This window comes from Canis lupus, chromosome 24, assembly GCF_011100685.1.
Source record: "Canis lupus familiaris isolate Mischka breed German Shepherd chromosome 24, alternate assembly UU_Cfam_GSD_1.0, whole genome shotgun sequence".
In the NCBI taxonomy this organism is placed as follows: domain Eukaryota; kingdom Metazoa; phylum Chordata; class Mammalia; order Carnivora; family Canidae; genus Canis; species Canis lupus.
In genome coordinates, this window is record NC_049245.1 from 47,447,153 (window position 1) to 47,467,656 (window position 20,504).

General features: G+C 64.9%; 1 protein-coding gene across 1 annotated transcript in view; it reads left to right on the forward strand.

The window, feature by feature from the left end:
- NTSR1 (neurotensin receptor 1) overlaps positions 1-16,215 on the forward strand; it is a 38,240-nt gene extending 22,025 nt beyond the window's left edge. Inside the window, exons 2-4 of the mRNA XM_038572814.1 lie at positions 9,185-9,386; positions 12,803-12,893; positions 14,239-16,215. Of these exons, the coding sequence (XP_038428742.1) occupies positions 9,185-9,386; positions 12,803-12,893; positions 14,239-14,488 (543 nt within the window). The 3' untranslated portion in view covers positions 14,489-16,215. The remainder of the gene's footprint in view (positions 1-9,184; positions 9,387-12,802; positions 12,894-14,238) is intronic.
- The last annotated feature ends 4,289 nt before the right edge of the window (positions 16,216-20,504 follow it).

Sequence of the window (20,504 nt, forward strand, 5' to 3'; positions counted from 1 at the left end):
CACCTGGGACGGACCTTCCAGAGGCCGCCGTTTTCACCTGGGTGGATGTCGGGAGACGTGGCGGTGGCAGCAGGAGCAAGGAGGCCCCGGTGGCCGCGGCCTGTCGGGGCGTCCAGCGCGTCGCAGCAGCAAATGGAGGCAGCGAGTTCTCGCGCTCTGGCCGCCTCCGCCCCCCGCCCCCCGCCCGCGTGGCCAGGCTCGGCTGGGAGGGCAGCTCTGAGGACCCCCAGCTGCAGTTTTCCCCGACTCCGCTGAAGCAGAACAAATCCTGTTTCACAGGCTCGCGGCAGGGGGACCAGGACTCTGACAGCCCCGGGCTGGCTGACGGGCTCCGGGGAGGACGGGCTGTCAGATGACAGGGAAAGCTTGTGCTGAGACATTTGCATGAGCCGGAGACTCCTGCCACGGGAGGAGGACGTGAGGGGGCCTCCAACCTGGGGGACGTTGACCAGGGGACGCCCACCGGGGTTATCACAGCAGGAAGCTGAGGTCAGACCCCTGGACGCCCGAGAGGCCGAGTGTCGCTGGGGTCGCCCCCCCGCCTCACGCTGACCGCCTCCTGCCTGCCGCTGCCCCACCCCACCCACCCCTGCATCCTGCCTCAGCCCCCCACTGTCTCCCGACCGCCCACGGCGTCCAGCCCCACGGGCACCACCCTGCCGCAGGCCGCCCCGGCCCGGGCCCCTCCTGGCCCCCAGGCTCTGCCCACCTCATGGAAGAGCCGCCCCCTTCACCCCTCCTCTGGCTTCTGCGACAGTGTGTGACGGGACCCCGGCCCAGCCCCGCGGGCTCCTAAGGCCCCCACCCCTTTCTCTCGCCCATTCGTGCCCCTCATCTCTCAGGTCTCTGCATAGACTCCTCCTCCAGGAAAAGGCCCCTCGTCTCCCCCAGACTGTCGTGCTCCCCACTGAGTCCCGTGTGTTCACGCACTCCACACACACCACGTACAGCAGATGCTCAATAAATGCCCGTGAAGGTCAGACGAGGTGGGCCTGGGCACCTGTGCGCTCAGAGGATGGGGGGCGGGCTGGTGGGCCCAGGAGGCTGACGGCAGACTCCACGGAGGCAGTAGCCCTGGTGCTGAGACACGCCAAGCGGAGACGCCAGGGTGGGTAGGACGCGTCGCCACTCACCCTGCGGTTCCCGAGCTGGAAGGCAGCCCCTGCCCTGGGCCCATCCCCGGGGGACAGCCTGGTCCCCTTGAACTACCTCAGCTGCCATGTGCTCCTGCAAGAGAGAAGAGCTGGAGGCCGCGGCGGTGGGGGGGACAGCGAGCTTCCCTGGAGCCAGTCAGGCCCTCTGGCTCCGTGGGCTGTGGCGCCCTGCTGCCAGCCATCCCTGGCCCCGAGTCGGGGGGGCACCCGGCCGCTGCCCCTCCGCCCACGGGAGCTGGACCCAGGGGCGCGTTTGCCCTGGTCCTCGGGCCGAGGCCGGCCTGGACCCCCCTGCCCCTGTTCCCAGGAATCAGGATCTTCAAGAGGGACCAGGCCGCCCCCCACCCCCACCCCAGCCTGAGAACGGATGTGCTCAAGCCGTTTGGCACGACCCAGACCCTGGCTGCCGTGCTCTTCACTGCGGTGCCTAGAAACACAGGGTGGCCCCTGCACGCCGCAGCGCCATCCCGCCCCTGCGGGGACGGTGGCACCTCTCAGGCTGACCGGCCCGGCCTATTTACTGTTTCAGACTCTGGCTGGAAAGGAGGGAAGCAGAGCGGGGCCCGGTGGCCACGTGGCTGTGTTCTCTCGGAGATGGAAGAACGACGGTCCCTAGGCCACGCGGGCGTCGGGGGCCTGCTCTGGGGTCACTGGGCGGCGTGCCGGCCGGCCTTGGCGACGTAGCTGAGAGCTACAGCCGGGCCCTCGTGGGGCGGGACGGGCCGGAGCAGCGGCCAGACTCACCACCACTGTTCCTGAGGCCGCGGCCACCCGAGGTGGAAGCCGGGGAACCCGGCCGAGGGAGCGTCAAGCATCAGTGCTGGACGTGGAGCCAGGGCCCCGGGTCCCCTCAGGGCCCAGGAGCTGGTCAGCTCGGGAGGAAACCGGAGCCACGTGCAGGCCCAGTGGGGCCCGGGCCGGGGTGGCCGCTCCCAGCCCTCCCCGCCGCCCCCCGCCGGCCGCTCCACCCCGGGTCCACCATAATCAGATTCACCCCAAGCAGGGACAGGGCGCTAATTCTATTGAAAGGAGCGGAGATGCTGGGTGCAGAGCCAGATGTCCACGGGAACACAGTGACCAGCGCTGCCGGGGGACGGTAATTCGAAATTGGGAAGGAACAGGATATTCGCTAAACTGCCCACACGATTTCTTGGCAAGAGAACACTGAGTCCTGGGGGGCAGGCCCATCGGCCAGCGATGCCGGGAGCACGGAGAATGGGGCGGGCGGCGGTACCAAGTGGGGGACGGTCCCCGGCCGAGCCCTGGCTCCGCAGCGCCGTCCTGACCACATTGCTCGGGTGCCCCGATGCCCGCTGCTGCCCGGGCTCGGACTCTCGGCCCACGGCGCGCGAGCTCGCCGTCTCACCCAACCCCAGCCTCAGGCCCCGCCGAGGCCGCTGCTGAACTCCCTGGAAACCCACCCCCGGCACGCGAGCGTCTGGGTCAAGACCAGGTCCCCGCGTCTTCCTGGCGTGGAGCAGAGCTGCGATGCCCGGAGCCCCGTCAGAGGCACATGCAGCGTCCCAGGGGCCTCGGTGCTGAGTTGGCACCACTTGTAATCCCTCAGAGTCAAATTAATTCCCTACACGTTAGAAAAATGCACACAAAAGGCTTAGCAACTGGATCCAATTCAGCTCGCATCTGAATGGGGGGCGGGGTAAGCAGCAGCTGGTCTTGCAAAGGGAGCGACCCTGCAAGACAGGCGTCACCGGGCGGGCGTGCGGGTGGGGACGGGAGCCCGGCACACCCCACGAGGGCCGTGGTCTCCACGTGTTAGGGCACCACTCGGGCACCGCTGCCCACGTTTTTTCAGGCACAAAAGTGGGGGCCGCGCTCACTTCTCCGCCACCCGTCCTTCTCGAGGATCTTTAAAGCCCGTGTGTTGCTTACTTAGCAGATGTCCCACTGATGTGAACGTTCTCCTGGGCTTTTTAGCCAACGGATATTTGAAAACACGGCAAACAGGCCTTCAGCCCACAGCCCTGCCAGCTTGCCGCACCGCACAGATGGCTTCCGTGTGGTTTCGAGAGTCCAAGAGCCAGCTCGCCACCCCAGCTGCTGCCGAGGCTGATGAGCCCCCCAAGTCCCAGCCAGAGCCAGGCCCCAGTGCGCCTCCTGTGTGCCACCAGGGGAGGGGCCGCGCTGCTCCTTCCCCGTCCCTAGGAAGGGACAGGCGCATTGGGAAGGCCATTTCCTTAATCCGATTGAGGGTCTCGCAGCAGCCCAGCTGGTGCCAGGACTACGGCAGGGCCAGGAACAGACAGGATGTGGCTCCAGGGGGGGCTTCTGTTCCAAGTTCACTCTCAGACTGTGGCCTCCGTGGCTGCAGCCCCACAGGACGCCAGGACTCCCCAGCGCAGGGCTGCTGGCTGTGGGAGCCGGTGTGGGGGCGGGGCCTCCTCCAGGGGCCACAGGTGTTCACCCCTTGTCAGGACAGGAAGGGCCTGGAGATGGGGTGGAGTGTTCCTGATGGCCCCTGCTCCAGCTGGCTGGGTCCCCAGCCCGGGGTCCCCCCACCTCTCCCAGCCCAGCCCCTCACAATGAGGTCCCCCACTCCCCATCCCCCTAGATCCCCCCACTCTCTGTCCCCTCCAGGTCTCCCCCACTCCCCACCCCCCAGTCCCTCCCAGGTCCCCCCCACTCCCCGTCCCCCCAGGTCCCCACTCCCCATACCCCCAGGTCTCCCCCCAGGTCTCCCCCACTCCCTGTCCCTCCCAGGCCTCCCCCCAGGTCCCCCCCCACTGTCTGTCCCCCCCAGGTCCCCACTCCCATACCCCCCAGGTCTCCCCCACTCCCCATGTCCCCCCAGTCCCCAGGGCCCCCCCAGCTTTGGTGGGACTTCCACGGTGCTGAACCCCGCCCTCCCGGCTGGATCCTCCGTCCCTCTGAGCCCCCGGTAACTCCGGGCCAGCCTCCCCAGAAGATCCCAGCCCTGGGGGAGCATGGAGACCAGGTGAAGCAGATCAAAGGAAGGAGAGAGAAACGGAGCTTCGGCCCTGAGAGCCCTCCGAGGAGTCAGAATCTTTGGCCTAGAATTTGTTCTCAGAAACTCTCACTCACCTGGAACGGTGGCGTCTGGGCAGCTGAGGGCAGGCACGTGCCCGCGGAGCTCCCCCGGTGTGGGTCTGGCCCTCGGCGGGGCCCGGGTGCGCGCTCCTTGCAACGGCTCCCGGCGGTCACGCGGCCCAGTGACAGGGCAGCCGGCACCGCCGCTGCGGGTCGGGCTGGGTCCGGGCTCCTCGCTGGGTCGGGTCACTTCTCTGTGGGGTGAGAGCACCGACCCTCCGACCTCGTCCGTCCGACGAGCGCGCTCAGCGAGGTCCGCGGGGTCCTGGGGCCCCGGGCCTGCGGCCTGGCTCGGGACCAGCCTCCGCTCGCTCAGCTGAAGGCCGAGTTTGAGCCCGAAAGGAGAAGGTAGACGCGCTCGGGCGTCCTTTCAGATGGAGCCAACGATGCTTCCCAGAGCCAAGTGGTGGGATGGACCAGGTCGGGTCGGGCCAAGGCCTACGCCCGGCGCACCCAGGCCTGGACTCCTCCTCCCCGGTGGCCTTGCAGGTGCTAGACGCGACTCCCGTGGCCTCTCCAGGCCGCATGCCCCACCCTGCTGCCGGGTCCCCCCCCCCCCCCCCCCCCCCCGTTGGTTCAGAACCGGCAGCCTTCCCTCCCCGGAGCCCAGGCCTGCGGCAGGTGCTGACCCTTGTGCGGCTCATCCCTGGGCCGCCGGGCCACACAGCTGCGACCACCATCGAGAGCATCACGGTGCTTGTTAGGTGAGGGACGGGAAATCTGGGCTGTGTCACCTTGGAAGACCCTTGTCTTATCTTTGGCCCTGAAACGAGGACACACGCACCGAGGTCTGGTCCCTAGGCCTCCGGCACTTCCCGGTCCGGGGAACGTAGGGTGGCACGTGTGACTGTCATGTAAGCAGGGGGCACAGGACGCACACGTAGGTCCAGGTCCAAGTGTGTCCCACTGACTCCATCCCTGTGCCCTGAACGGAGGGCACGACGGGAGCCTCCCGCCCCAGGCCTCGCCCGGCCGTGTTGGCCTCCGCCGGGTTTCCTTCCCGGGACCCCCGGACGTGGAGCCATCTCCCTACTTCACGCAGCTGCTCTGGGCTTTGCAAACGGCCCACCCGTGTTTAGTGCCTTCCCGCCCACCACGGGCCGGCTGTTGGGCCTTGAGGCCGGGGGCGAGGGGGCATCTCTTCATCGGAACAGGCAGCTGAAGTAGAGAGAAATGGGCCGCAGCACAGAGCAGATGACTGCGAAGCAGGGGTGGGAGTGGGAGGAGGCCCCGGGGGCTCAGGGGACCCCCCGCCGACCCAGGGCCGGGCCTGCCGCCTGCATCCACAGACGCCCCTCACCGGGTGCAGCCTGCCGCACGCGCCCCCCTTCCGGGCCGACCCAAGGTCCCTACACGCACCCCCTTATCGCTCAGCGGTCTCCCTCCGTCCCCATCAGGAGGCTCACAGGGCTGGAGTCGGGGCAGCCCCGGGTCCTCAGGCAGGACCGGCCACGCCAGCGCCTCGAGCGACCTGGGCAGGCCCCACCGAAGCGCCCGCCTCGCCGCCCTGCCCTCCCAGGGACACCCTGGCCCCACGCGGCCGTGCTTGCGAGAAAGCCCGGTCTGAAGGCTCACCAGCCAGCCTGAGGCCAGGGTCCACACCCCGACACCCCGACCGTGCCCCCCGGTGCCCTCGCCTCCCGGAGGCCCTGGGCCGCGGAGCCCAGACTGAGGGCAGCAGGGCGGGAGGCGACCCCACTCACAGCCTGCCGCCCCGAAGACCCGGCCTCCCTGGGTCGGAGGTCGCCCCGTGGCCGGTCAGGTGCCCCGAGGTGCTGGGCTGACAAAGCCGCGACCTGGGTGTCTGGGGACCCCAGCTTGGGACGCCGCCTCCCGCCGGCCGCCGGGGCTACCTCGAAGCCTGAGGGTCCAGCGGGAGGGCCCGGGAGGTGACGCAGGACAGGAATTTCTCCCAGGGCCCAGAGAATTGATTTTTTTTTTTCATCATTGTTTTTTTGTTTGTTTTTTACAGCAAATTTTAAAGCAGTGCGTGAACTACTTTATTTCTTAAATTCCACCAGGTTAATATGTGTGACAGTAAGATTTCCATGATTCTTCTGGTAGTTTTCTGGCTTTAATTTCTGTTTTAATCTCTGCTCCAACTGCATTGTTCTGCTGTGGGGTCCCTGGGAGTCCAGGTACCAGTTCTGAGAACCAGCTCGGAACGTCATGAGGGGAATGGAGAAATGCTTATTTTGCTAAAAAAAAAAAAAAAAAAAAACCTAAAAGTCTGGGGCGCGCGGCTGCAGGCAGCTGGTCCAGGAGCTCGAGTGATGCCGTGGGGTCCCGTCCTCGCACCTGGGCGGGTCTCCCCACCAGGCGATCGCGGTACCGAAGGTTCCAACCCCTCTTCCCTCACCCCTGCGGGCTCAGCAGGACAAAAGGTCATGAATTTTCCCTGAAGAGAAGGCCCGCTGGAGGGGGCCCCCGGTAGGGGGTGGGCACTTTCAGGGAGGCAGCGGGGGGTCCTGGGAGGGGGCAGAGGTCGTGGGCCCTGCGGGTCACCTACCCTCTCCGTCTTGCGGAGCCGCTGCCCGTGCCTCCCTGGGCGCCGTTGCACCATCTCTCTGTCCATCCGCTTCTCCGTGCCGAGCTGATCTCACGACGTCTGTTGAGAGTGTCGGGTAGTTGGTAAGTGGGGGTGTCTCCCCGTCTGGTACTGACCCATCGTCCTTCCTTTCCAGAACTTTCCTGGCTGTTTTTCGATGATATGTTTCTATCTGAATTTTAGGATCAGCCTGTCTGTCCCAGAGTCTTCTGTTTTATTGGGACAAATGCGTAGACCAGGCTCGGGGTCCGCACGGGCACCTGCCTGTCTGGGGGGCGCTGGCTTCCCTCAGCGGGGCCTTCCTGCCCTCCCGTGCTAGCACTTGCGGCGTTCCCAGAGAGCGTGCGCGAGGCTCAGGAGGCGCGTTCCTGTTTGCTCGGGGTCGGGGTGGGCTGCTCCCCTGTTCCCGGGAGTGGGGGGTCGAGTGCAGGACACAGCCCCCCAGCCATGCTGGGGGCTTCAGCAGAAGGCAAGCCCCAAGGGTCAGGTGTGCCCCCCACGGTCCAGGTCCAGGCTGGAGGGTGCAGGAAAGGCATCCGCCCTCCGACGGCCCGTGAGGGCCCCGCCTGCGATCAGGGCAGGCCTGCGGGGTGAGGCCTCTCCCACTGAGGGCTTGGGACCTCTTCCCACGGGGGCCAGGCCAGACCCCACGGGCCAGTGTGCGGGGCCCCGACCCACTGCCTACCTGGCCCTCAGAGGCCGCTATTCTTACCGCCTGCGCTCAGCGAGGTGTGCTGTCTTAAATGTTTTGACATTTAAAATGTTTTGGATACGTTTGTTCTGTTTAAACTACACCCAGCTGAGGTGACTCACAAGGAACCAGTTTGTCTCCTGGGCCCAGACCCAGCGTCCCGCTGCACCCCCGCCCCACCTCCAGCCCGGCGAGAGCCCCAGAAACATTCCTGGGGCGGCCCCTGGCCCGTGCCAGCCCCTCGCCTCCCTGCAGAAGGTGGACGCCACCAGCAGGGAAGACAACGGGGGTGGGAAGGGCCCCCCCACCCCGGGACCTGCCCCTGAGCTTGGGCACACAGGAGAGAAGGGAGCCCGGCGGGGGCGGCTGGCGGGGGCCGGTGCAGGCAGGCAGTGAGCGCCGGGCGCCGGGGCCAGGAAGTGTGGGAAAGGCCCCTCCCCGGGGCCTGCTGGCCCTTCTCTGGCCTCTTAGCCCCCCAGCTTAGCAGAGCCGTGTGGAACCGAACATATCCTCAGGCCCCCGCCTCCTGGAAGGCCTCAGGATCTCCGAGGTGGGGCCTGGAGCCCTGAGAGGGGGGGGGCGGGACCCCTGCAGGCCTCGCGGTGCCCTCAGGAGAGCAGGCAAGTGAGTCTGCCCCATTCTGGACAGAGGCCGGGCCGCCGAGAGGAGAGCAAACCAGCGGGCAGCCTCGGGGGCTGCTGGGCGTCCCGGGCCACTGCTGCGGGAGCAGGACGGAGCTGCAGCGTCCTCACCCTGGAGAGGCTACTCCGGCTCTGTTCTCGAGGGTTGCAGGCAAACCGGGTTAGGAGGTGGCAGGAGGGGCCGCCCGGAACCCGGGGAGCCCTGGGTGTCGGCCACCCGGAACTTTCCAGAGGAGCCAGAGCCAGCACGGCCTCTCCACGCACAACTAACGCCTTTGTGAACGTGAAGTGCAAAGTGAACGCGTGGAGCAGCTGAGCAGGGACAGCAGGGCGAGGCGCCGAGGCCACACCGCCAGGGCCAGGAGCGGGGGCGCCCGGCGACAGGAGCGTTCAGAAAGAGTGAAAAGCCGAGCGCGGTTCACAGCGCTCGAGGCTGCTAGTCCGCTGGCCCGGGAGGCGATGCCAGGTCCCCGCTGCCCGTCAGGTCAGCCCCCTGCGCGGGGCGCGAGGGCCGGTCTCAGCCTGCTGTCCTGCAGGCTCTGGCTTGGGCTCAGACGGGCCAGGTCAGCTGTAGTCCAGCCTCTCGGCCTGTATGAGGCTCGGTTTCCCCAGATGCGAAGACATGGGAGGGAGAGGTGCTCGGAGGAAGCTCTCCTCAGTGAGCCGACGGTGAGGCAGGAGGAAGGGCCTTCCTTTCTGTCCAAACACGAACCGTCTGCGTACCTGAGGGATGCTGGGCTTGGCCGTCCTGCAGGAGCAGCCCGGCGCCCTGGGTCTGCAGCCGTGACTCGTCGTGTCCAGACCTGCGAGCGTAGAGCCCCGGCCGTTCGCCGCGGCCAGGACGCACCCGAGTCTGTGCTCCGCACCGTCTACACGGTGAACCCTGCGCAGAGGGGCTCACTGAAGGGACAGTCTGTGAACCCCACCTGCGCCAGGCGGGAGCGGGAAGCAGGCGGAAGGTGGAGTGTGCGTCTGCCCAGAAGACCAGGCACCTTCCACACTGCAGGCCCCACCTGGTGCGACAGGCAGCAGGGCGCTGTCCCCTGCACGCCGGCCTGACGGCTGTCCTTCTCTTTCTCTGCAGATTAATACCTTCATGTCCTTCGTGTTCCCCATGGTGGTCATCTCCATCCTGAACACCATCATCGCCAACAAGCTGACCGTCATGGTCCGCCAGGCAGCTGAGCAGGGCCAGGTGTGCACGGTTGGGGACCAGCACAGCTCATTCAGCATGTCCATCGAGCCTGGCAGGGTCCAAGCCCTGCGGCACGGCGTCCGGGTCTTACGTACGTAACCGCTGGGCCCCCAGGGTGGGTGGCAGCCAGGGGCCAGCAGAGCAGCAAGCCTCACACCAGTGAACAGGGTCAAGTTTAAGCCCAGGAAATGGAGCAGTCCCAGCAGACGCCGAAGGCTGGCTCACCTACAGACTGCGGCTCTTACTGCGCCCACCGTCCATCTACCCACTCATTCTTCCATTTCTCTCCATCCGTCCACCCATCCTTTCATCCATCCGTCCTTCCACCCATCTATCCTTCCTTCCCTCCATCCATATATCTACTCATCCACCCACCCACCCATCCATCCATCCATCCATCCATCCATCCATTCACTGATTCAACTAGTCTCCTGAGCACGGACTCTGGGTCAGGCAGCTTGCACACATAGCCACCGAGCAGCAGAGGTGGGTTACCGTGTGTGCGGGCGGTCAGGTGCCTGCTGGAGAGGCCTGAGTGCAACCCCACCGCATGATGACCCACATTCTCATGAGGATCCTGAAGACCAGCCCTTGCAAAGTCCCCACCCGGCCAGCCCCCAGCGCAGGAGAGCACGGAGTGGAGCTTGTGCTCATGTGGCTTGTGATGTTTCCTGTGTGGGACCCTGGGCCCGGCCTGTGCCCAGAGCTGGCATCCTGGTGGAGGGCTCTTTCTCAAAACACTGCCCCCCACTCTGCTGAAGGCAGCCCTACCCACCCCTTCCCTGACCTTGTGCTTCCCAGTAGCCCTCCCGATTGCTGTCACCCTCCCCCTCGGCCGACTGGCCTCTGGGCCTCTGCCCCAGGCCACCTGACCTTCAGCAGCTGTGGTTTCTTAGCAGAGAGAGGTCCAGAGCAGCACTGTCAGTAGGAATATGACACAAGCCCTACGTGATGTTAAATGGTCTAGTAAGCATATTTTCAAAAGTAAAAAGAAATAGATAAAATTCATTTAAATAATTTATTCAGTGTAGTATTTCCAAAGTCTTGCCATTTCAGCATTAATCACTGTGGTAGTATTGATAAGAGAGCTCCCCAGCCCGTAGCCAGTGACCAGGGTCAGGCTGTGTCCAGGGGTCAGGGTCACAGCTTTGCTTCTGCTGTGTCAGGGACAGGCTTCCTGGAACGTCCCGGTGCCACCAACCTATTTCCTGCTGCTGCCAGCAGGCAGCCCTCCCATCTCCTGGGCCTGCGGGGTCAGGGCAGCTGCCCAGGGGCCAGGGCCCCAAAACCAAGCCCCTCCTGCAGGCCCCCCAGGCCCCAAGATGAGGACGCACCATCTCAGGGCCAGGCTTCTCTCTGCACCAGGACAGCCCAGCCAGCCCCAGGTTTTCCCGACCGGTTGACTGTTTTATTGCTTTCTTTCCCATTGCGGTGAAGTACACTCAGCATACGATTTACGACCTTGACCATTTTCAAGTGTCCGTTTAGGGGTATTACGTGCATTCACACCATCCGTTCCAGAACTTTGTCATCTTGCAAAACTGAAACTCTGTCCTTACGAAACACGAAGTCCCCACCTGCTCTCCCCGCAGCCCCCAACAACCACCGCCCCCCTCCTCTCTGTCTCTATGAATTCGGCTACTCCAAGGGCCTCATCCCAGCGGGATCGTCCTTTTGTGTCTGGCTTACATCTCTGAGCACTGACGTCCTTAAGATTCAGCTACGTCCTGGCAGGCGTCTGAATGTCCTTTCTTTTTATTTTTTTTAAGATTTATTTATTCATTTATGATAGACAGAGAGAGAGAGAGGCAGAGACACAGGAGGGAGAAGCAGGCTCCATGCCAGGAGCCCGATGTGGGACTCGATCCCGGGTCTCCAGGATCGCGCCCTGGGCTAAACCGCTGCGCCACCCAGGGATTCCCCCGTCCTTTCTTTTTAAGGCTGAGTGTCTGGATGGCCTTCCCTGTGTTTATCCATCAGGTGTGTTGGGGGATCCTTGGGTTGCCTCCACCTTTTGGCCATCGTGAACCCTGCAGCAGTGGCCTGCAGACACCTGTTTGAGTCCCTACTCTCAGTGCTTTGGGAAATTACTCAGAGTAGAATTGCTGGGTCATATGGTAATTCTATTTCTAATTTCTTGAAAAATTGCCGTACTTTTTCCCAAAGTGGATATACCATTTTGCATCCCCACCAACCATGTGAAGAGGTGCTCGTTTCTCCACATCCACACCAAAAGGCACTATTTTCTCAGGGTGTTGTGTTCTTGTGGATTGTATTTTTGTTTTGTTTTGTTTTTTATATTAGCCGTCCTGGGTGTGAGATGATATCTTTTTTTTTTTTTTTTTGAGATTTTATTTATTTATTCATGAGAGACACAGGGAGAGAGAGAGAGGCAGAGACACAGGCAGAGGGAGGAGCAGGCTCCATGCAGGGAGCCCGATGCAGGACTCAATCCGGGGTCTCCAGGATCATGCCCTGGACTGAAGGTGGCGCTAAACTGCTGAGCCACCCAGGCTGCCCCTTTTTTTTTTTTTTTTAAGATTTTATTTGTGAGATGGTATCTTTTTTTTTTTTTTTTTTTTTTGTGAGATGGTATCTTAATTGGGTTTTGGTTTGCATTTATCACATGATGAGTGACGTGGAGCACTCTTTCATGTGCTGATTAACATTTGTGTATCTTCTTTGGAGAAGCGTGTGTCCAAGTCCCTTGTGCATTTTTATTTTTTTATTTTTTATTTATTTATTTTTTTTCCTTGTGCATTTTTAAATGTGTAATTGGATTGTTTGATTTTTGCTGTTGCATCTTCATTCTCTGTGGGTCCTGGATTTTAATCCCCGGTCAGATGTGTGAAGCAAACACTTTCTCCCGTTCTGTGAGTCACCTTTTCGCCCTGGTGACCGTGACCTGTGATGCACAGCTTGCTCGTTTTTATGGAGTCGAGGGCATCTGCTTTCCCTCTGTTGCCTGAGCCCTCCAAGAAGTCGCTGCCAGATTCAGTGTCGTCAGGTTGGCGCCAGTCATTTTCCTATAAGAATTCTGTAGTCTTCGCTCCTACATTCAGATCTTCGATCCGTTTTGAGCTAACCCTGTATGAGGTGTGAGGTAGGGGTCTGGCCTCCTCCTTCTGCACGTGGCTGTCCCATTTTCCCGGTACGATGGTCTCGGCAGCCTCGTAGGAAGTCACCCGCCCATATCTGTGAGGGTTCACCTCTGGGCTCTCTGTCTTTAGGCCAAGGTCACACTGTTTTGACGACTGCAGCTTTGTGGTAGGTTTTGAAATTAGGACACGAGAGCCTTCCAGCTCATCTTCCTCAAGGTTGTTTCAGGAGTCCCTCCAGACGCCCACGGATCTTAAGATGGGTTTTTCTATTTCGGGGTTTTGAGAGAGGTGGCACGGAGCCTGTAGACTGCGGTGGGTACACTGACAATTTAACACTGGTTAGTCTTCTGGGCTCAGACAGGATGCCCCCCTTCACCCTCCGAGACCCCGTCTCTCTGTGTCTCAGGGGCTGTGGTCATCGCCTTCGTGGTCTGCTGGCTGCCCTACCACGTGCGGCGCCTCATGTTCTGCTACATTTCCGATAAGCAGTGGACCCCGTGAGTACCGGGAGCCTGGGGCGCAGGGGTGAGGCTCGGGCTGGGAGAAGCTCCCCAGAACAGGTTGGCATGGGAGGTGGGGGCGCGGAACAGAGCAGCTCAAGGCAGGGCTGCAGGTCAGGTGTCCCCGCATGTTCTTGGTGTGACTGTGAGTGGGCTGGGGGCAGAAGGAAGGCCACGGAGGGATGGATGCCACAGGGGGATGGACACCACGTCCGTGGCTGAGGCTGCTCAGCCACGGGGCAGGTCACAGCAGAAGAGGAGAGCAGAGCTGAGAGTGGGTATGAGACGAGTTTAGAGCCGTCTGGAGAGAGACAGAAAGGGCTGGCCCTGTGGGACCTGGGGGCGCAACCACTGTCTGGGTGTCCTAGACTACCCCCAGGCTGGGGGAGCCGCGAGCACTCGGGGGGCCCCGGGGCAGCCACACCCACACGGGGCCCTACCGCAGCCCAGGGACACACAGCAGAATCAGTGACGGGAAACAAGCCCGCAGAGGCGTCCTGGGGAGCAGGCCCGGCTTCCAGAACCCCCTCCGCAGGCCAAATGCCCCGAACGAACCGAGGCCACGTGTGAAACGCTGTCGGCTGGGCAGCCGGCCAGAAGCCCAGGGCTCTTGCTGGGGCCGCTCACGTAGATGCCGCGGCTGCCGCGCGCCCCAGCCCCAGACTCCCAGGAGGAAGCATCTGCTCTGCGTAGGATGCTCTAGGCCCCGAGAGCCCCTCCTCGCAGGGGGTGGCGACCCCGGACATCCAAGCTCCCAGACCCCGGTGCAAGAGGCCAGCCTTGCCAGGACGCCCTTCTGACACGACAGCCCCAGGCCCCGCCGTGCGTGAGCTTAGCAGGGCAGCCTGGTCCGAGGGTCACAGCTTCTTCAAAGTGACGGGGAACCATGGGGAGGGCAGATCCAGGACAGACGAGGAGAAGTTGCAGGTAGCAGAGCACGGTGCTGAGTAAAGGGTTTCTGAAACCCAGGGCTGCCTGGTGAGGGAGTGAGATCCCTGTCGGTGGAGGCAAGCAAGCCGAGGCCCAGGAGCACAGCCCTCCAGGGAGCAGGGAAGGGGTCCGGCCGCACCCCTTAGCCCCAGCGAGCTGGCCTCCTGCACGCAGACGGGCGGGCCCGGTGTGCCGCAGGGAGGGGTGGAGGCAGGCGGGGAGGACGGCCACAAGCCAGCCCCCCGACCGGCGCCAGCGGGAGCGTGGTCGGAACTCCCAGCACCTCAAGAGATGCCGCAGCCCCGGAATTTGTTCTGAAATAGCCCCACGTCAGAGAATTTAATGTCCTTGTCCCGAGCACCGAGGGTCGTGGCACCACCAGGCCGGGTCTGACAGCTGCCCTCGCCCCCAGGTTCCTGTACGACTTTTACCACTACTTCTACATGCTGACCAACGCGCTCTTCTACGTCAGCTCGGCCATCAACCCCATCCTGTACAACCTGGTCTCTGCCAACTTCCGCCAGGCCTTCCTGTCCACCCTGGCCTGCCTGTGTCCTCTGTGGGGGCGCAGGGGGAGGAGGCCGGCCTTCGCCAGGAAGACCAACAGCGTGTCCAGCAACCACACCTTCTCCAGCAACGTCACCCGGGAGACACTGTATTAGGGCCGGGGGGAGGAGGGGAGGCCCAACGGCAGCGTCGCCCCCTTCCCCCCTCCCCCTCTCCCTGCAGCCCCCCACCCCCGGGGCAGGAGCAGGGCTCAGCAGAGGCCGGGGACTCAGCGCCCACCCCCAGAGGCCTCATTTCTCGCAGCTTCTCCCTCTGCCCCTCTTTGAAAGCCGGAGAGAGATTGCTTCACCCCAGATCCAGAAAGGGCCTTTAATGAGAAGAAATTAGTGGTGGGGGAAGGCAGGTTTCTTTGTTCCCACACTACGGGGTGATCCGGGAGGACAGAAATGAAAGGCACAGGCCGGGCCGGGCTGGCGTGGGGAGGCAGCCGCCCCGAGAGGCAGGGCTGTGGGCGGAGGGCGGCCGCTGCCCTGGCGCCCCCGGCGAGGAGAGGACCGCTGGCCTCCTCTGGTACGGCCTCGGCGCCCAGACCCCTCCTCTCCACGGGCGGTGCCCAGGGGCCCCCGGGGGTCGGGGGGGCAGGCGTCGGCTGGACCCGGCTCCCCGTCCTCCTCGCCCATTTGTGGGGACTCAGCCACAGGTGAGGAGGAGGAGCCGTGGACACAGGCGCCCGTGGCTGCCAGGCTGAGGCCCCGGGTCGCCCGTCACGGCCGCGCACAGCGGCCCCAGCCCCGGGCACCCGGAAGGGCAGGCGCCTCCGTGGTCTGTAGGAGCCGGTCTCCAGACAGGATGGCCTGGCCCTGGCCGTGCCCTGGCAGGTCCCCTGAGCCGGGGGAGGCCGAGGCCGTGTGAGCTGCCTCACGGGAGGCTCGAGGGGCAGAAGGGCCTGGAAAATGAAATATGGGCTTTTGTTACAGCAGGTTGTCACTGGGCTCCTGAAGGGAGCAGACGGGCAGCGGGTGGGCAGCCCTGACCCCGCCGAGGAGGCCTGCTCCCAGCCCGGGCACCAGGACCCGCCCCTCCCGTAAGAACGGCCGTTGGCTGGCACGGTACCTGCGGCGGCGTTGGACCTGGGCCCTCTGCTCCGAGCTGTGCGCTCCGAGAACCCCCGGCTCCTTCTGCAAGAGCGGCGCCGGGTGGGCAGCCGCCAGCAGCCCCCCAGGACCCCGGGACCCAGGCCAACCCAGACCCCACACACGCCGTCGGCTCCGGGCAGGCGAGCAGGACAGGTGGGCAGGCGGCCAGTGGGCGCCTGCAAGCAGAGGCTGGTGCCCAGGCCGCGGGTGTCGAGCACGGGCCTGGACTCGTCCCGAGAGGCCCTGAGAGCCACCCCCGCGCTCGGCACCTCGGCCACGCCGTCCTCCGAGGCTGACGAGTGGGCGTGGGCGCCGTCTGGGCCCGGCCGATGTGCCCTCCCGGAGGACCCAGCCCAGGACGGGCGGAAGACGGGGTTCCCTGGGGTGGGGGCAGAGTGGACGCACGATGGGGACACCCAGCAGCCCGGACCCTCGCAGGCGCAGCAGGGACAGGGTCTGTGCGGCGGCCCCAAGTGCCCGTGACCGTTGCGGTCTTCACGTTCCCGTCTGCGCACTTCCCGCAGCCACAGACGCGTCCACGCACAGCCCGCGCCCTCCGTGGGCCACCGGCTCCGTAGAGCCCGCCCCTGGCCACGTCACGCAGTCGCTCCAGTGTCCTGTGTGACTGTCGGCCGTGATGCTAACCCCCGTTGTGTCGCTCGCACAAACCTGCCCCAGCCCTCGCCACGACCTACCGCGGTCGGCAAGAACAACCCCCCCGAGTCCCAATAAAGGAGACGATTGCCCCCCGCGGCGTGGACTCTCATGTCGGGGGCCAGCGGGCCTGCGTGCGCCCAGTCGTTCGCTCGTTCATTTATTCCTCGGGCGCCTGCTGACACGGCACACAGCCGTCCACGGGGCCTTCAACCGAAACCACGTGGGCTCCCACAGGCTGGAGGGCTGGGGCCGGGACCCCCCGGCTCAGGACCAGAGCTTCAGGAGGCAGCGGGAGAGGAAGGAGTGTGTGCCAAAGGGGACCCACCTGCCATGGGGTCCCCTCGAGGCCTGGAGTCGGGGAGACCTGTGGGGCCGGCCCCCTGCCCCCCTCCCACCGAGCTGCTTCCCATCCATGGGCTGGGCACAGAGGAGGCCTCGTGACGGGCGTGTGGGTCCTGCGAGTGTCGGACTCTGGGCTCCGCAGCCGCTCTAGCGGCCCCCAAAACGGAGGGAAGCGAGTCAGCTGCCCCCCGCCAGGGGTCAGCGGCTGGGGGACACCTGGGGCCCGGGAGGAGTGCTGACCCGTCCCCACACGGCTGCCCCGTCTCCCCCGCTGAGCCCTCCCCTCTGACTGGCAGCGTCCCCGAGGACCCCAGCCTGGGGACCAGCAGCACGGCACCAGCCTGCGGGGCCCCGGGGGCCTGTCCCTCCCCTTGAGTCCCCAGGGCCAGAGGGGCCGGCTGGCCCCCCAACACCGCTCGCCTGGAGGTGCCACCTTGCCAGGCCCCAGCCTGCCCCATGTGTGCACACGGCTCATTCCTCCACCTGCCCGGTGGGTGCGGGGTCCCTCACTCCCTCACTCATCCACCTGCCGGGTGCTCCGCAAGGACCGGTGTCCTCAAAGCTGACTTGCTGCTCCGCTCTGACCGGCACAGGGATGAGGTGCGAGGCTCCGGGTGCTCCCACCTCGGCACTAGGCGTTGGACGCCGCTCGGCAGCTGGGGAGTCTCGGGACCCGCCTCCACCCAGGGTGGGGGGCTCGCTGGCCAGCTCCAGTAGGTGCACTGGCATTTTACAAGAATATCCAAAGGAATGAAACTCTAACGGTAGACTTTCAGGCCAGCCAAGGAGAGAAAAATAGGGGGCAGCGGGCAGGCAGTGTGAACCCTAGGCACAGGCCAGTGCCGCTGTCCCGCGAGGCCAGAGCCCTAGACACGTCCCTCTGCAAGTCTCTGGACCTTGATCTGCACTCGGGCACGTGCACACAGAGGAGCCCGCCCGCCCGTTCCCCTGGGGCTCCCTGGCCTACCACCCTGGCTAGGCAGCAGGGGGGCTTCGTGCAGAAGTCTATGCGTTTAAATGTACGCTTGAAGGAAGGAGCCCCGCCATCAGCCCGGGCGCGCCCCCCACCCCCCAGCACTGCCCACAAGGATGATTCGAATTCCAGTTTTCATCAGAGCTCCGTGGAAACTACGTCCGGGCTGAATTCACAAAGGGAATGAGGGTGTGGAGGCGGGAGGGAGGAGCCCCCGACGCTGCACGTGGGGCAGGGCTGGGGGCCGCACACACATGTGCACACACACACGCGCACGAGGCGCAGACCCCCGGCCTCCACCCTCCCGGCTCCCTCGGGATGGAGAGCCACGTGGGGGCCCCGTCCAGCTCCAGGAAGCCCCTGGGGGACGCCTGCCAGGCCCAGAGCCTGCCAACTGTGGAAGGCCCCCCAGAGCGCGTGGGGACGGGCGTCCGGCCTCATCACCCCGCAGCCTGGACAGGGTCAGTGGGCTCGCATGTGGTGTCAGGAGACCCAGGGGCTGTGGCTCAGGGTGACCTGAGAACCGTAACCCCGCCAGCTGGGTTTGAGGGCCGTTTGGCCCGACGGTCAGCCCCCGGCTTCTCTGCGCACGCGGATGCTGGTGCCTGATGGAGACTCGGAAAATCTAGTGCGCACACGTCCTCCTCCCTCAGCAGTTCCTGTGGGCGCTGGGCCTGCTCGCCTGCGCAGAACAGGAGACGAGGGCAGGGGCGGGGGCACCTCCACAGACACGCGGGGTGAACCCAAGGCACAGCCCGACCCAGTGCGGGGTCCTCTGGGTCTGCAGCCGCCGCTCAGCTCAGCAGACCCCCCTCCGCGCAGGGGGAGAGTGGACGGCAGAGCCACCGTCTCCGCACGACCTGGAGCAAGGTGAATGTGCACAGAACATTCCGGAAGCCTTCCCGGGAGGAAGCAATGCTGCAGGTTAGGACGGACGGTAGCCAAGGGGGCAGGGGCTGCTCTGGGTGCCCATCGGCGTGGCAGGGGGTCCCCTCGGGCTGCGCTGGGCCACCCTTGGCCAGAAGGCTCCAGGGGCTCCCGGGCCCTGCCTCTGGGGAAGCGAGACGTCCCCCAGGGCTGTGCCTCCCAATGTCCAATCCAAACTAAACCCCAGGGGGGACGTGCTGCTTGCGGCCTGATGCCCGCTGAACCCGACAGTTCAAAGGCTCAGGGCTCATGCTCCTTTGCCTCCCGAGACCCACCGCTGGGCTGTGGGAGGTGTGGGGGCCCCGCCCGCCACTGTGCTGGGAGGGGAGGTCTCCCCCACCTCCGGGAGTGGAGGCTCCATGCTGGCGGCAGGGGTGGCTCCTCCCCTGGACAAGTGGGGCTCGGGGGAGCTCCCAGGACCCTTGCCCCGAAGCCGCCCGCTGGTAAGACTGGGCACGTCGTCGGGCGCGGCTTCCTGCCCTCCCCAGTCGCTGGCCTCGGTCCTCCGGCGGCAGAAGGTCCGCCCCTGGCTTTTCCTGTCTCGCCTGGGCTGCAAACGGGCAGCTTGCTCGTTCGGCCTCTGGCATCTGTGCGCGGTGAGCGGCACGTCCTCGGCCGCAGCTGCAGGCTGCGCGGCGCCTTGGGGACGGGCCTTTAGGCCATTGGGCCCCCCCCACGCACGTCGGGCCCATCCTTCCCTCGGCCCCGCGCACCTGCACCGTCCCTTCCTGCAGAGGGCTCGGCTTCCCGCAGACCCCGGCAGGGCACGTCCCCAGCACGTCGAGGGCTCATGGGGAAACATTAGTCCCCTCAAAAGAAGGTTTTTGGCAGAACATTCCCTGGCATTCTCTGTCTCCCATGGGAGTTCAGGGGCAGACTCGGCCCCCCTGGCCTTCAGGACGAGACGCTCCCTGCAGCCGTCCGGGGAGCCCGGCACGCAGACAGCACCGTCGGGGCGCCTGTGGCATGTGCCCGGGGGCTTCTCAGGGGTTGGAGCTGCCCCGGAAACGTGCGGGGACCTGGGCCGGGGGGCACTCCTTGGCTGGGAGAGGGGAACTGCGCCCCAGCCAAGCCACCTGCCTCCCCTGGAAGTGACCCCCTTTCGTGTCCCTTCCCCGCGGGGCTCCCTCCACCTGCCGTCTTGAGCCCGGAAGCTCACCCACAGGGTCTTTGGGAGACCACGCTGATCCTGAGTGACCGTGTGTCTTGTCAACGTGAGATGTGCCGGCTCTGAATTACTAATAATGATGACAATTAAATATAATACTAAACGGCTGGGCCAAATCCTGAAATGCTGAGGTTGCAAGGAAGCTTCCAGAGACCTCACCCCCCTGCAGGGGCAGGAACGGAGGAGGGCACCCGAGGCTGTCCCGGAGGCGCCCGCCCCCCCAGCCAGCACCCCGGCCCGCACTGGGCCCTCCGGCTGGGCAGACGCGTCGCAGGGCATCCTTGTGTGGCTTCTCTGCTCTGCTTGGCAAAGAGCTCCCTGTGGGCGCCACCCCGCCACGCGCCGACCGGTCCACACAGCCACCCCCCCTGCCTCTGCTTTTCAAGGGCTGTGAGCTCAGCCTCCGAGCCGGGGCGAGACTTGGCAACAAGAGGGCGGGACAGGAGAGCGAGGCGGCGGCGTGGAAGGCGGCCTGGGCCCGCCTGCCTACCCGGCCGTGTGCAGATCCGCTGGCGAGGGGAAGGCTTTCCCTTCATTAGGAAGGGGTCCCTTCTGTCACGGGAGGTCTGGGTGACATGAAAGAGTTTGGGAACCGAGTGTGGTGCGCGTCTGGTCCCACCCGACATCATCACCACGGGCCGACGGGGGGCCTGTTGCCCAGCCGGTGGCTGTGCCAGCTGCCATGCAAATGCACCAACCCCTGGCCGGCGTGCACGCCCTCACACACACCTGCGTGCCCGCCCTGGGGATGCAGCCCCGTCAGCCGCACGGCGCCCTCTCATGAAGCCAACTTTCAGACACAAAGTTAAAATAAATCTCTCACATTCAGATGTTTCCAAAAGCAAAATGGCCTGTCTGGTGTCCAAGAGAGGTCCCGTCCCCGAGTGCCCGAGCAGAGGACTTGCCGTGTCTGACCGTGGGGGCTCAGGCGTGACAAGGGCCCTCCAGGTGTCCTGGGAGCTGGGCCG